Source organism: Trematomus bernacchii, unplaced genomic scaffold, assembly GCF_902827165.1.
Source record: "Trematomus bernacchii unplaced genomic scaffold, fTreBer1.1, whole genome shotgun sequence".
Classification (NCBI taxonomy): domain Eukaryota; kingdom Metazoa; phylum Chordata; class Actinopteri; order Perciformes; family Nototheniidae; genus Trematomus; species Trematomus bernacchii.
Genome location: NW_022987828.1, coordinates 10516620 through 10532032, shown reverse-complemented (window position 1 = coordinate 10532032; position 15413 = coordinate 10516620). Strand labels below are relative to the sequence as shown.

The 15413-nt window shown below is 39.9% G+C and overlaps 1 protein-coding gene across 2 annotated transcripts in view; it reads right to left on the bottom strand.

The window, feature by feature from the left end:
* sorcs3b (sortilin related VPS10 domain containing receptor 3b) overlaps window positions 1–15063 on the bottom strand; it is a 36563-nt gene extending 21500 nt beyond the window's left edge. For both annotated transcript variants that reach the window (XM_034152165.1, XM_034152166.1), the window contains exons 1-2: window positions 14264–15063; window positions 1819–1886 (exon numbers count right to left, since the gene is read on the bottom strand). In XM_034152165.1, the coding sequence (XP_034008056.1) occupies window positions 1819–1886; window positions 14264–14959 (764 nt within the window). In that variant the 5' untranslated portion in view covers window positions 14960–15063. The remainder of the gene's footprint in view (window positions 1–1818; window positions 1887–14263) is intronic.
* Between the last annotated feature and the right edge of the window lie 350 nt (window positions 15064–15413).

Genomic DNA, 15413 nt, shown 5'->3' with positions numbered 1-15413 from the left:
TGGTTAGGAATATGGTCAACAGTAATGTAGATGTTGGTACACTGAATCCTCACCAGAGCAAAGAGAAAACTCTTTCATGCCGTTTTTTAAAATGTTGAATTAGTGGCTTCTCTTTACAACTGACTTTAGTTTTATACTTGTCTTTGGTTTTCTTTTCATCTGCAGGGGATGCCAATTTCTGTTACTGTGGTGCAAAACAATAACCTTCAAAGCTATCAAACACATGTTTAAGTAGTCCTTTAAAGCAGATAAAAAGAAAAGAAAGGTATGACAATAAGTCACACATTTGTCAATTAGCTAAATGGCCTGGCTTTACACTTGATTTAGACAATTAGGTCTGCATCGTGTTCACATTATCACGCTTCATACAACTGCCTGTTCCTTCCATGCATCCCATGACAAGATTAGATGGGTTTGTCATCTTGATCTTCATATTTTCTCCTCGCCACAAACAGCCACTCCACGCTCACAGTTCTACCTGAGTGCCTCTAAATGTAATTTCACTGCATAATTGGATAGATACCCAGTGTCTGCAGCCATTGTCTGTGCATTAATCTGAATCGTCCCATTTCGTGTTGACATTGCTTACAAAGACTTACCACTCAACACATTTTTGTTAGTACTTATTTCGCTTGTCTTTGATTGAGGCTGTGGGAAAAAAAGCCTCTTAAATGATGTCATTATATCGTGAAGTTTCTTAAGCACAAAGGGTAGCCTTTTAAAAACACAAAGGGACTCGATGTGTGTTCATATTGTGCAAGTCACCCATTGATCTGCACATTGCGTTCAGCCACCAACAGTGGCCCCGAGCTGTAGTCATAAACCATTTATTTTGTTATCACAGAAATCATTTACTCCCGTTTCTTTTCATAACATCCAAATCTCTGCTTTCCTAATACTCATACTAAGAGCCTTTGTGCACCCCCTGAGGTGCACTCTAATTTACTCGTGGTGCTATTGTTAAGCAGACACCCTGATGATGGAAGACCTCCTGTACACAATATGGGATATCAAAACGTGTCAACTCGGGTGTAAATCTTAGCGGCGCCTCTGGTGAAACAGATATTAATTTGAAACTCTATGCTTGGCGGTCTGATGGTCTCTTTTTCACGTGTATTTCAGAATGAAATGAGTTCTCTGCAGGCTATGAGAGAGGTGAGAAAAAAGCCGCACAGAATCAGAGGGCTGGATTGGCCTCTGTGGTATAATCCTTAATGAATTCCATTCTTATTTATGATCTGACAGGGCACTGTAACTCACCTCTCAGTACATACTGAATAGAATTACTACGGCTATACAGAAGCAATTGCATGTCAATTGCTTCTGGAACAAAAGGTTATGGATGACAATCAATCAGAAAACTCCATCAGGAAGTTTCTAGGTCAGAGGAAAAGAGACACAAAAGAAAGAACAATAAACTTCAGATAGTTTTTGGTTTATCATTCATTTCTGTGCTGATGATGGACAGGAAATAAGGTGGGGGGGGGGGGGGGGGGGGTTGTAAAATGTTTTTTCTTAGTTGGGTTGTTTATTTATAGGACTGAAAGAAGCAAAGAAGAGGATGCTTCATTCTGAACTACTTCATATTGCTTTATTAAAATACTTCATATTGGCTCCAAGTGTAACTCCATTGTTCATATCCTAGCGAGTGAGAACACTATATATCACACTAACACAATACTGCGCTCTCCATGAATACATTATCCTTATTGTTTTTAGGCCTGTGCTTTTGCATATTTATAAATCCTTGCCACGATGCCATTACCTTTCGATTTAGATGGAAAAGGTAAAAATAGCAATGATCAAACACAAACTTACCTCCACAGTGAGCTCTCAGTAACAGCCCCCAGGTTGAAGTCATACAGCTTAGTCAAGATCAGGATCACCTACAACATAATAAAAACAGACGTGCTTAATTACATGCCAACGCTTGCACTAAAAAGCTTTTGCATACAGTAAGTGCCTCCCCAGCATGCACCTGTCTATACCTAATGGCGTGGAATGAATACAACATGTCTGCTACATCCCTTTACTAATAAATACCAGCGTCATACAGCATGTTATCTCAATGACAAGTGATCCTCATGTTGTCAGGAGATGTCAGTCTGCTATTGGAAGGAACTAAAGAAAACCCATGTGTGCTGTCAGAAATGGTGTCTGCTCTTCATGTGGAATGATACCTACATAACAGCAACATCTTATCATAATTGTGCACTGAACAATACCAAAAGGAATGCAGTCAGCGGCTGCCGCGAACAATCCTCTCTCCTTCCCTTTTTCATCTGTCTTTCTTTTACCTTCAAATTAGGGAAGTAGCTGCAGGTCTCAAATGTGGTTTTTGGAAGATGTTATGTCACTTATTTTACTCAATGGATGACGTCCAGTTCCCGTTTTGGCTAAATGCTTTTGCGTGTTCTCTGAGGGTGGTTGGAAGATGTGTTTCTGGGAAAACAAAAATGTGGCCCATAAAAGTCTGCCAAGGCACAGAGGGCAGAGTGAAATGGTGTGCAAGCGAATTATTGTCACTCCAATGGCATTATAAATGACTTCCCATGGGGATGCTCATAACTCAGGATAAAGAGGGGGGTTGGGGAAGAGAGGGAGGGCAGGGCATGAAGGGAGGGAGAAGGAATGGTAGATTATAACAATCAGGGAGCAGGGACATAGCATAATATGACAAATTCTATATAAAGCCTGAAAGATAGGTCAAAAGCTCAATTACAGTGAGTTTAAACACATTAACCTTATGGGACCCATGGAAGAAGTCATTAAGCCGAGAAAAGCCACACAAGACTCGGAGGAACAAAGACGTGCCTCTCAGCCTGCTTTGGAAATGTTAAAAACCCAATTGACCCACAATTTAGCCATCAAATGGCCAATGTGCATGACTGGGACTATCTGCATTACAGGTTAATTAACCAATCACACAGAGAAATAAGCATTTGCATAACTAAATGCACCATGTCTGCAAGGTCCAACGCTGGAGTCTGAATCAATTTAGAGAGCCGACTTAGCTAAGTGGCTGTGATGTTAGACCTAATTGCCTGCTTTGAAAACTAGATACGAGAGAAAAACTCAGCAAAACTGTCGATCGTTTGTTTCTTCACTTCTCTGTTGCTAACAGCAATGACTCTGTGTCATGGGACTGTCTAAATAATACAAGGTAAATTGGATCTTGAATTGACTACATCAGTGTCAAACTAGAAGCGCCTCATTCCCAACCAAAGGATTCAAATACTGCGCACTGCAAATTAACTGAGTGAACAACGAATAAATGTTCACAGTTTTATGGGGTTCAATCACTTGCACCATCTTGCACAAGGATCCAATTTAATCAAATGCTAACTAATTTAACTGAGAACGTAAAAAAACGTCCAAAAATAGCCCCGAATGGCAGAAGTTGATAACAAAGCCCCTCAGCACCCGAGCTGTAATTGTCATTAGAAGCTCCGTCTTAAATGTTATTAACGTGTTTGTGCGGTCGGCTCATTAACAAAAGCTGACCCGTTGATATGGGTCAGGGAAGATCTACCTCGGGGACCAACAGACTAGTGAGGCAGATGACTGCTTGGCTGATTTGTCCCTAAGTGGATACATCAAGGGTACATCACTGAAAACTGCGCGTCCCCACGTCTTCAAATTATTGATAGCTGTGCGTCAGGGCTCAAGTCAATAAGGAGCAATTACTTACATGCAAATGCTGAAGGAGAGCACATGGACATCAGATGCGTGGTTTAAACTATAAGGACCAAACTAATATAGAAGAATATTAAAACTCAAATTCTGAGAGTTTGTGGTGCAGCCCTGCACTTATGTAAATACTGGGAACAAACAAACACAAAATGGTTTCCAGAATTATTTTGAGCCTTCTAGGTAAATATATTTTTCCATGCATATCGTCGCTCACTTGCATACATGAAATTAAGTAAGGACCCTGGAAGGCCAAAAGCAGTGCATTTATTCATGTTTATGTTTTATTGATGTGAGCAAAGAGAGCTTTGCCCCGGGAAAGTCAACCAATCATTTTTCGGATTGGCGCTCCCCCTCCGAGGAGTTGGGTTAGTCATCCTTTTATCATAACGTTTCATTCTTGCTGCTTTCTTTCCCTCTTTTGCTTTATTTATTTGTACTTTCTTTCTATCATTCTTTCAATCTCTCTGTCTTTTTTCCTTTCTTAGTTTTAAAAACAGGCTCTGCAGGTATACTGTTTTCTGCTGTTTATATATTTCATAAGGAACTGCACTTAGAAAAAGAGGAAAACAAACATTAAAGGCAAAGTCACAAGCTGTTTGGCCACGGAAAGGTATAAACTCTTAAAGATGGCTGCATAGACAGCCTCCATGGCAACAACGCATTACATCCATGATGTGCATCGGCTTGACACACGTCTCATCCACACACAGACCTACACGCTACACTTGCGCAAGCATGAAGCACATTCACACAGACAGAATGCTGGAGCAAATCAAATCTTTAGAAATTACATATCCATCTGTTTTTTCTTTTAAAGAGACATTCTCAAATGTTTAAAGTGCTTCAGTGGGACGTGAGAGGCATTTCAACCCCATGTTGGTGGGCAGAGGTTTTTCTACACAGCTCGCAATTTAGGCATGAATCATCTCTATGAACTGCAATATGGCTATTAAGAAATATGAAAAAGACTGTTGCTTCACATCAGTGCAGTTTACTGTACTCGCTAACAACACGCTCCGAATGAAACCTGTTGCCCTCACTAAAGCATCATCAAGATGACAGCTTTCAAGAACATGTCTGCTTAATTGGGTAGTCAAGGGAAACAAAGAGACCCTTACTCTAATAATCACACCTCCAGATTGCTGTTTCTTTCCTTCTTAGGAGTTACACACAACGGGAAGTAGTAGAAATCTTCAGAAATACCGCCACTTTCATGTAGCTCTGGCACTGTTTTTGAACCGAGCCGGAGGGGCCAAATGAAGGATCCAAATTAATTTCCAAGGGACCCCCAAAGTTGAGAACAGTGAGTGATGTGAGGTTCTTTGTAATAAAAGAAAAAAAAGCATTGGCACATTCTTCTATTTCCTTTACCACTCAGTGAAAAGTTCACGGCTGAAATGATACACATTTACATTCTCATGAATACACATAAGCGTCTGTATATTGTACAGTGGGGTAAACACATTCATACACAGAGCCATCTCCCGGGAGTAACCCTTGTCTATTTACCTCCTCTGAGTATAACCACCACATCAAAATGCCTGACAATTCGCTGAAATGTGTTGAAACTAATTAAATCATGTCTTAAATATAAGCTTTCATAAGCTGGCTTTTACCCAAATATGCCATCGCTCCTTGTCAGCTGTCTGTGGGTCAGTGTTTGTCACCTTATTAGATTTGATAAACAAAGTTAAAAGGTGTGTATCGAATCTGTCAAAAGATTTAATTGAAACTTAGCCTTGAGTGCAGGTGCTATTTTATTTACCGGGAGTGGCTAGATGTAGGTATATAGTAAGTGGCTTTTTTTCTGTGCAATTTTTGAGTTTTTTGGTTTTCTAGGGAGTTAGACCATGAGGATTATAATCCAAATAATATTTTAATAATTTATAATAATCATGAGAATAATAAACAGAAAAGTGCTTCACTGAGACAAGTTAGCATGTTAAATAAACAACACACCCAAGTTATGTGTAACAAAGACTAGTGTGGACTGATAAGAGCTCATTACATATTTGGTGTGTATGTAGACCAGTAAGTAAATTAAATGGTAGTACAGAAATGTACAATGTTGTGTCAAATTTAAAGAAACCTATCAACTATAAAGATCAAATTAAAATAAAATGTAAATCTGATTAAATATCAGCAGTGCTTACCATTACAAAGAACAAATCAAAGAAAATAAAAACAATATAATTCAATAATTAAGACATCATCCTTACATCACTGATGATCGCATCCTAAAATGCGTACAGAATAAAAAACTGTCAAACAAAAAGAATATTTTTGAGGGCAAATTGAGTCTGTAATGGGCCGGATTGGGGTGCTGCCCAGCTTTTACATAAATGTTTTATGTGTCCCAGCGTAAATTACCCTAAATTGACTCTCTGCCATTACGACTTTGAATAAGAAGCGGAAGAAGTGGTTTGGAAGAGGAAGCGGGGTGAAAAAGGTAGTGGGAAGAGCCAAGTCTATGAACTAATGCAGATCCACGGGGCCCCTAATGCATCCGGGCCATTATCAGACACCAAAAGCTGGCATATCAATGTGAGAGGAGCAAACTGGGACTCCATTGTTCACCTCACTACTCTGAATTTCTCTGGCCTGAAAGCAGACGCAATTCTGAGGACACAAACATAAAACCTGTTTCATTTGTTGTTAAGCTCATTACATCCTCAACTTCATTAACAGAATAAAGACAGAAGCCGAGGGCAAGAAATGAGAGGCTGTTTGAATCTTTAAATCAACAAGCTAATTAACGTCCCAGATCTTCAACACCCACTGACAACATGTGAGGTTTGAATTGGTCTATTACTTTTATGTTTAATATCTTGTTAATAATGAGGAAAAGCTCCCAAGCCAAACAGAAGAACAAATATTGGTTTATGTCCTTTGTTAGGCCAAAAACCCACTTAATAGTGGAGAAAGTAATCTGTGTATAAAGTGAGTGTATGTGTCACAACACACCCAACACAGTGATATAAATGTTCTCTCTCATAAGATTAATATATTCATGCATCCATTAGAAATTATCGGATTCAAACACCTGCGGAGAAAAGAAATACAGTATTGGTTTCGCATTTGCATAAATGTCTTTAAGGCTTATCAGCGATGAGGGCGAAATCAAGGTGCACTGCAAGTGGGCGAGGGGATAAAAACACAACATGTGGCTCTGCGAGGACTCCTCTAAAGTAAAGCACTTAGCAGAAAAGACAAGCGTCATTCAAAAGAAATGATGCGGTCGAAGAGAGGCCTAACTCTGTCCGCATCTTATCTGAGGTCCAATTGATTGTTTGTACTTCTGTGGGGGAAAACATACTCTGGGGAGGCTGCTTTCATCAAGTAAAACCCAGCGAAATGTCCCCGGTGCATTAGTCTGCTGTTTACTTATCCTCCTGACTCCTGAGCTTTGGTCATATTGCCCTAATGCGGGTTTCAGCAATCAATTCAGGCCATTATGGGGAGGGGGACTTAATTAAATGGGCTGAATAGAGGAGGGTTTCACTTCAAACACATTGAGAGGAGATGTTATGTCTCTGCTGCTAACAACAATACACATTAAATGTGCTGTTTGCCATTAGTGGGATAAAACATTGTGATTGCTTAATTTCTTTAAAGAAAGCTTGGGGTAAGAAGTAAATGAAAAATGTTTAATGGAGTATGTATAGATATATACACGGCACTCTGTTTTTATTCCGCCTTTGCGTTTATATGTTGACATCACAGCACACTGTTTTGTACAAAAGGTGAAAAACAAGATGCATCCAAGGACAAATCTGATGGCAAATTCAGAACTAATTTAAATGTTTTGACAGATTTGGCAAAGTTTCAGTCACATCCCGTGCAATTTAAAATTAATTTGCTGCATTGTAAGTGGTGTGGAGAGACAACAATAAAACATTAGCATTTTTGTTTTAGTATTGTTCTTTTTACTGTTCGAGGCCGCTATTGTTTGCTCATACTTAGTGTTCCAGGTACTAACTTATTTACTTTTGTTCATCTGTGTAGCCCTGTTACTCATTAAGGCATGGACGACAACAGAGATTGGAAATTTAGCAGGGTGAAATATGATAATGTCACATCTTTGGAAAATGAACAGGTTTTTGATGAATTTGAACTATAGTTAGCATTTTGGAGTACTTTGAGCAGAACACCACTCAGACATTTCTCTCGTCTCATTTATTCCTTCACAGCTTTGGCTCCTAATGGCTCGGCTTTTGCCCACGGGGGTCTGAGCTGGAGCCAAAGGCAACAGTGGGTCCAAATTGAGATTTTGAAAAGAAAGAGCCCTCTACCTAAAATGACCCCCTGTACGAATAATGCTGCGAGATCACTACAAACATCTGTCCACACCCCGCAACATCAGTTATACGAGTTGATATTGATCCTTTACAGTTCAATACGTTTCCTTGCAACAAAGAACAATATTCTTGCAGTGATTTGAAGCCTACGAAGGTGTGAAAGTTGGAGGGTGCCAGTGTTGCAACACTGGTAGGTTTTCCAGCCAATTGGACAGGTTACATTTCGCTTTTGTACCATTTGAAAGAGTCCACTGATAAAAAGTTGGTCAAATGTTCCAGTGAATCCGACAAAGGTTATCTTATCGCCATTGTTGTTTTTTATATGTTGTTCTTATTAATGTACTGTTATTAAGATCTTTTTTAGGTGTATTAATTGTGATACAACACACTTCAACGTAAACATTTGCAAGTAGGGGCTTCAAATAAGTGGTTTTCTGTGGCCTATTTAATATCTTTGTTATGTTCTGTGTTAAAAAACACAGCAAAAAAACTCAAACCAAACAAAGTGAATGCAAAGTTATGTGAAAGCAGTCGGTATATGTTCATTACTTTAACCATGGTTTTGGGGTCAACTAGTAGAAAACAAAAAAACAACACTTTATTTTTCATCTTGCATTCTTGGTCAGCCACAAAACATAAGAGTTCAGAGAGGCCAAAGTGCTTCCCTCCACAGGGACAAATCTAATGATGTGTCTTATGGATCTGTATGTTATATCTGGCAGCAGTGGGGCGTTCAAGGCACAGGACCAGGGTCTAACCCACATGTGGTTAGGTTGAGGAAACAAAAGCACTTTGTGTTTGGATTGGGAATCATGTGGTTCTGATGAATGTTAATAAAGTTAATACACAGAGTTTCAAGTAAAGTATAACTCTATTTAACCACCAAGGCCACCACCATTTAGTGTTTTGACTGCAAATCATTACCATAAAAAGGCTCTGGTGGTTGCTATTGTGGGAAAACCAATAAAAAAATGTTGCCTTACACCTCAGTTGTGAATAAAGTCACATTTTGAGCTTTTTAGTCGTTTAAACTTTGAGATTGCAATTTTACAACATATTCATATTCATGTATTTGTCACACCTAATTTAATTGTTCTGTTGTACACAGCGGCAGCAGGTCATACACACTTTTTAAAGAGTTACTCGAACATCTCCATATCAGAAAGAGAAGTGTTTTGGCAAAGAAAGGCAACAGAAGCAACCTATTATATATGAAGAATTTCAATTTAATCATCTGTGTGTGGAAAATTGGGCCATTTTAAGAATTAAAAAGAGTGTACACCAAAAAAAAGTAGAAATGCTAGGAAATATAATCAAAGAAGTTCTTTTAAAAAGAACCAGTCTTCATGATTTAATAAGAATATAATATTCATAAAGAGTTATGCCAAGTAATTTTAATAATTTCCTTATCAATGTCAATTCAAATCCAATAATGACGTTTTTGAAGTGATGATTATAGTTGCTGTCAAGTCTTTTCTTTACTGATGATTATTTTGTCATCATTTCTAAATTGCTGACTATTCTGTTTATTTCCTTTTTTCCATTTATATAGCTTCAGATTTTGACAATCACTCAATATCTTTAGTTTTTGTTTTGCTCAAAGCAAAAACCATCATTCATTTTAGAGGGATTGTTCCAGGAAACCATTGAGTGAGTATTTTGTTTTCAAAACGTGTCATTTTTGTGTTTGGAAGTTTTCAATCATCTCCATTGATTGCTCGGTCTGTCGGTGTGTGTGGCGCTTTAAGTTTGGCCCTTTCTATCCCACTAGATAGGAAAAACCATTTCCCCCTGCAACTAATACATTCCTGTCTCTGTGAACTGCCAAGTCAACCCATTATTTAAGCCGACTGCCACCTGCGCAATCCCCGCCATCTTTAAACATGATAGTAACTGCTGTGTTGCTTCAGGCAAAAAGCTGCTTCAAGACCCTGCGAGTGTCAAGGCATTATGTAACCAAACCGGGAAGATTTTGTTCGAGTAATGGCAGTAAAAAGCTGAACAAACGACCTTTAGCCATAACAACTTCTTTCATAAAGTGTCGCAGTTTGTGTTGACGATTTATCCGTGATGATTAATAAAGAGACCGTCTCCCAATTAGAATTTTCTGATTTTCACAATCAGAAAGTGCATACATTTGTTTTCATAACCTAATCACAGGTGTAGTATGTCTGTGACTACCACACTGCGACAGTTATTAAACTAATTAATCACATGCAAAACTGTCGAATATGATTCTGCACTCGCTTTATCACTTTGATTAAAATTGAAATAAGTATGTGTGTGTGTGTGTGTGTGTGTGTGTGTGTGTGTGTGTGTGTGTGTGTGTGTGTGTGTGTGTGTGTGTGTGTGTGTGTGTGTGTGTGTGTGTGTGTGTGTGTGTGAACTGGTGGCAGGCCTTTATTTGGTGCTTAAAATGCACTTCGTGAGCCAAAACTACCATCTAAGTGCTGAGGGAGTGCCGAGAGCCGGTGTTGATGCGATGCATTATGGTCCCGGAGCACAAATGATTCATGGAAAAAAAAGGCACACATGCATGTCATTTGTGGAGTAAAAACTGGGATTTCTCTGAATTATTACTAGAGAGAGAGAAAAACTTGTATGCTGTGTGCCATGAAAAAAACGATAGCAAATGATGTATTTCTCTCTGCAAATGTTAATATCTCGCCCAAACAGGTTTCTCAAAATTGTTTCTGCTGTTGTAACCAGCAGTATACCTCTTACAAAGCACGCAGGATTGTGGCCGTATCTATCAGCATCTTACAATCACATCAGTGGACAGTGCACCCCTAAAGGCTTGAGACGGGCACGATTAATGAACAGACTTATGGTGCTGACACCCCAAGGGACAAGCAGCTAGAGGACGAAAATGGCTGCTACAAAGAAATAACTTTTTCCATTGGCTACAGCTCTAAAATCTATGTTTAGGAAAATATCAGAAACTTTACTCACAATCAGTCGAAGCCGATGACGTATTAACAATGATATATCTAAAACCTCTAGAAAAGGCTTACAATGGCTAAATGCTGAGGTGCTGCAGTTATTCCTATACAAAATCTATCACAGAGAGGAAACAATTTGTACTGAATTCTTCCAACGTGAACCACTTTTTCATCCAATACCCTTAGCTAGCAAGCAGGGGGACAGATGATGATGAAAAGTGCAAGAATAAAAGGTTTTGCAAGGTCACATTTTGGCCCCCTTTGACTCAATTTTCTTTGACTTTTACCTCCGACAACAAGGGGTCGGTCTGAGGTCTGCACTCACCCAGTTTATTAATGCGACATTATCCCAAACTATAAACACTAAACCACGTTGAAACTTTTTCCCTTTGTTGTATTTGAACACCTCAACCGAGGCAGCTTTTTAATACATTTTTCATCATCCTGCATCACCCTCAAACTCCGGTCAAATACCTTTGTGAATTGGGAACCGATTCCATTTGATTTTATGGATCAAGGAGTTCACATGCAACCGGCTCTGGCGTGTTAAATGGAATGGACGTCTATCTAATGAACCGATTTTAAACACAAGTGTCCCCTAGGGCCATGCCATTTCCTCTTTTTTTATTGTCTATTTATACCGATGATATTATGTGCAACAATAACCGCTTCATTCTGATTAAGCATGCAGACAACATGGCCCAGGAGGCATGTCTGATTCCCAGTCAGTCGCAGCAGACAAAGACGACGTAGCAGAGCTGACAGATCCGTTTGACTCTCGAATCCTCGGACAAAAGAAACTACGTGATTCACTCTTTAGCCAGGAAGAACAGCTGGCCTCAACGATGCCAGCTCCTTCTAGAGCCAGAGTTTAATAGAAGGCCAATAAAGATGACCCATACTCTCATGGTAGGCGGACCTTAGTTACAACAACAGAGGAACATTTCTGCAGCAGAAGCTCGGGGGACGTGATGTCAATAAAGACGCTCATTAACTGTCCTCAGCTTCAACATAGCGTCCTAGTTTGTGAGGAGCTTGGTCAATCAGGAGCCTCAAATCATTTGGCTGCCAATAACACTGATCACCAGCTGGCTCGCACACTAAGACTTTTTGCCTTCAGGAGGGTAGCAGGGGGGACTCTGCATCCCTTGACTGCTGGATGTGCTGCGATGACTGAAAGATAACCAACATGGTATCACAGCTTGAACACTCGTGTGAGGCAAAATGACTGAAATATGGATTTACTATAAAAGGACATCACCAGCCAAGTGTATTTATTAGTAATTTTAATTAGTTTATTTTCTGTTTTTGCTCATATTTGTGGAAAAACATCATTATAAATCATTAATCTTTATATCTGCTTCCCCATTCACATTCAGGGCAGATTTTAGATGTGGAAAACATGCAGTCAATCAATACTACATGTAGTTAAGAAGCATGCATTTAAAAAAATCTGCACAGTCTATGTTTTATTCCCATGGCTGAGTCCAATCAATGTTATCTCTCCTAAAGTCAAAAACCAAAGAGATATGACTTCAGGCTTTCATGTCTCAGACAATCACAGAAATCAAATAATGGTTGAGGGAGGACTGATTTGGTGACAGATTTGAGGATTTACACGATGAATTTCTTTATCAAATCTGAACTCTGAAGACCCCCCCCCTGGCACGTTCACCATCACCTTCTACATTTTTCTCATTTAACTCCCCATGGGATTTTACATCCTGGACAGATCACAGGCAAAGTCTTGAAGTGAATATTTGATAGAGCTAGCCCACACCACAGGAACGAAGTAATTTTCCTTCAAATGGTCCTCTTCGATTGGATTTATTATCAGTAATTTACATCTAGTATAGTCTGAGCTCTAACATCCAGTCGCAAAATGCCATCAATTTAAACCTGGCAGTTCTCCTCATTCTTTTGGGAGAGGGGTTCAGACTGTATAAATCTCTGATGTTGACTGGCTGCAGTGACAAGCCCATCAGTGATGATCCAGTGAACAGTGTCCTGCAGAGCTAAAGGCCATCATTGGTGAAGACGTCTCAAACGAACAACATATTTCACAATATAGAATTGATTATCTGCATTTCTGGTGTATTTCCATAGAGACTGTCCACTGCAATACATGAAAACAGCCAATGTCTGACAAACGTTATGACATGCGTATAGGTTACCAAACAGAAAATGTACCAGATAAGAAAATGGAGGGTGAATGAAATAAGACATCCAGATAGTTATCTGTATTTTTGGATAATGTATGAATATTCACAGTGTTTCTGGGACACAAAAACCTTCTGATGTGTTCCCAGATTCATTTTGCTGCCACACACCCTTTTGCCCAGAACTGAGGTGATCTGATTTACCTGCAGTAAAAAGGCAGAGCAGCTCCGTTCTTTTGTACAAGGCTGTTGTAAGATCTGTGTACCTGATAAATGCTGGAGCTTACCAACACTTTGTCATGCTTTATATGTAAAGTAGGAGATAACATCGCCATGGCTTTGTCTTTGTGATGTACAATGGTGTGTATGTGTGTCTGTCTATGTGTAAGAGGGAGGGGCGGAGGGGTTATCTGGGTGGTTGCTGCAATGTCTTGTCATCCATTAAAGTTCTGCACATTCCTATCAACACATTTAGAAGTGCAAAGGTTGGCAGCATTTCAAAAACAAACATTTATCCAGGCAATTAAACAACTACCAACAAAGTGTGAGTCAAATGTCAATGACAAAAGCCTGGTGCATTTGGCAAAAGGTCAGGCTGTGTCTCATCAGCGTCAAAGGGTGGACACAATCCCTATTAATTGTAGCTACAGTACAGCACCTTCCTGAGAGACATCACTTGATTATTTCATAAATAATTAATGCACTATGATTGCTGCCTAAATGCCTGCACCTTCCCAGTTCAGTGTCACATAAATGCACCTGCAGGGTAAACTGTTAATTCAAAGTTCAGGCGACAAATGTTGAAATAAAGCAAGTGGAGGGAATCCTGCAAGTGCAGTCATATCCATCAGGCGTCCACACAAACAGGCGGGCAATCCGCTTACAAACCTCTATGCAATTACAAAAAATACACAAGGTGAAAAGAGAAAATGCATTCAGCAAATGCTGAATTCAAAACTATGTAGGACTGAAATAACTAGTGTGTGTGGGAATCCCCATCATACGCGCAGGAAAAGCTGTGCGTACAAATGGGAGTTTCATGTACTTCTGTTTTATGTTTTAAATTTGCATTTAGGACAGACAAAATAGCGTTGTATACAGTGTGTGAGGAAATTAGTTGTTTTCTTAAATCTTTCATGGTATGAATTGTTTTTGTAAAACTGAAACTCACGCTGCTGTTGTGTCCGGACCAGTGCACCATCGCCTGGTTGTGCGCAGAGTCCCCCGATAGAGCAAAAGTGGACGTGTCCAGGTGCGGCTCACTTTGCCTCGGGTTAGACCCTCTGCCTTCGTCCCCAGTGCGCCGGTGCTCGGGTCGGGAGCTGGAAACACCCTGGACAGTCTCCACAAACCTCTCTGTGGACTGCGCTTCTCCATGAATACTCCTATCCACATTTTCGGCGTATGGTGTAATTAAACCCCTTTTTACTCTGTTTCTCGTGTCAGGAAATGAGTTTTCTATCACTATATTCGCTGTAGGTCGTCCTTGGTTGTCCTCGGAAATGTTATTACACTTTTTTCCAGGTATTGTGGGACTGGTCAGACAGTTTCGTGCCGTTTTGTTGCCGATCAGTGCCTCGTTTTCAAGTCCTCTCTGTGTTTCTTTCTCCACTTGCTTGCCATCGTTCGCTTTCAAAGCATCGACTTCTCTCGATTGAAAAGCGCTCAAAACTTTAGTACTACTGTCGACTTTGACCTCCGTTGATTCTCGGGTTACAAGTGCCTCCAGCTGATTAACCTCCAGGCGATAAAATCTGTCGTTTGTTTTCAGAGAACTTATTTCCGCTTGAGCCACAAACTTAGAGTGAAAGGGATTCAGAAAGACGCAGGCACAAAGGGAAACACTCCAAAATGACCACAGTCCCATTGTGTTCTTCCAAACTGAAACACTCTAACAGAGGAGAGAAAAAAGATGTGGCAACTTCGACAACATTCAGGGTATCATTTTTACGAGCAAGAAGCCATCCAGCAGACCCGCTCACGTCCAGGAATTTGTCAAAGTGAGGGACCAGTTGGGGAGGCGCTGCGCATCAGGCAAACGCGCCGACGGAGAGTGACTGCAGGAACGATTTCAGCTCATTGTTCATGAGGATGTTTGGGGGAAGATGATTTTAAAATGCTGAAATCATTTAATGAAAATCCACGATATTGTTAACCTTTTTTTTCGGTAGAGTTTTTATTCAGCAACTTCTTAGAGGCTATTATTTTTGGAAAAGTTATCCAAAATACAACAAGATTTACTGCGACTGGTTGACAGCAAAATATGGCTAATTTATAGTTTGCAGAGCAGTGTAGTGTTCACGCTGTGGCAACATTTCTGC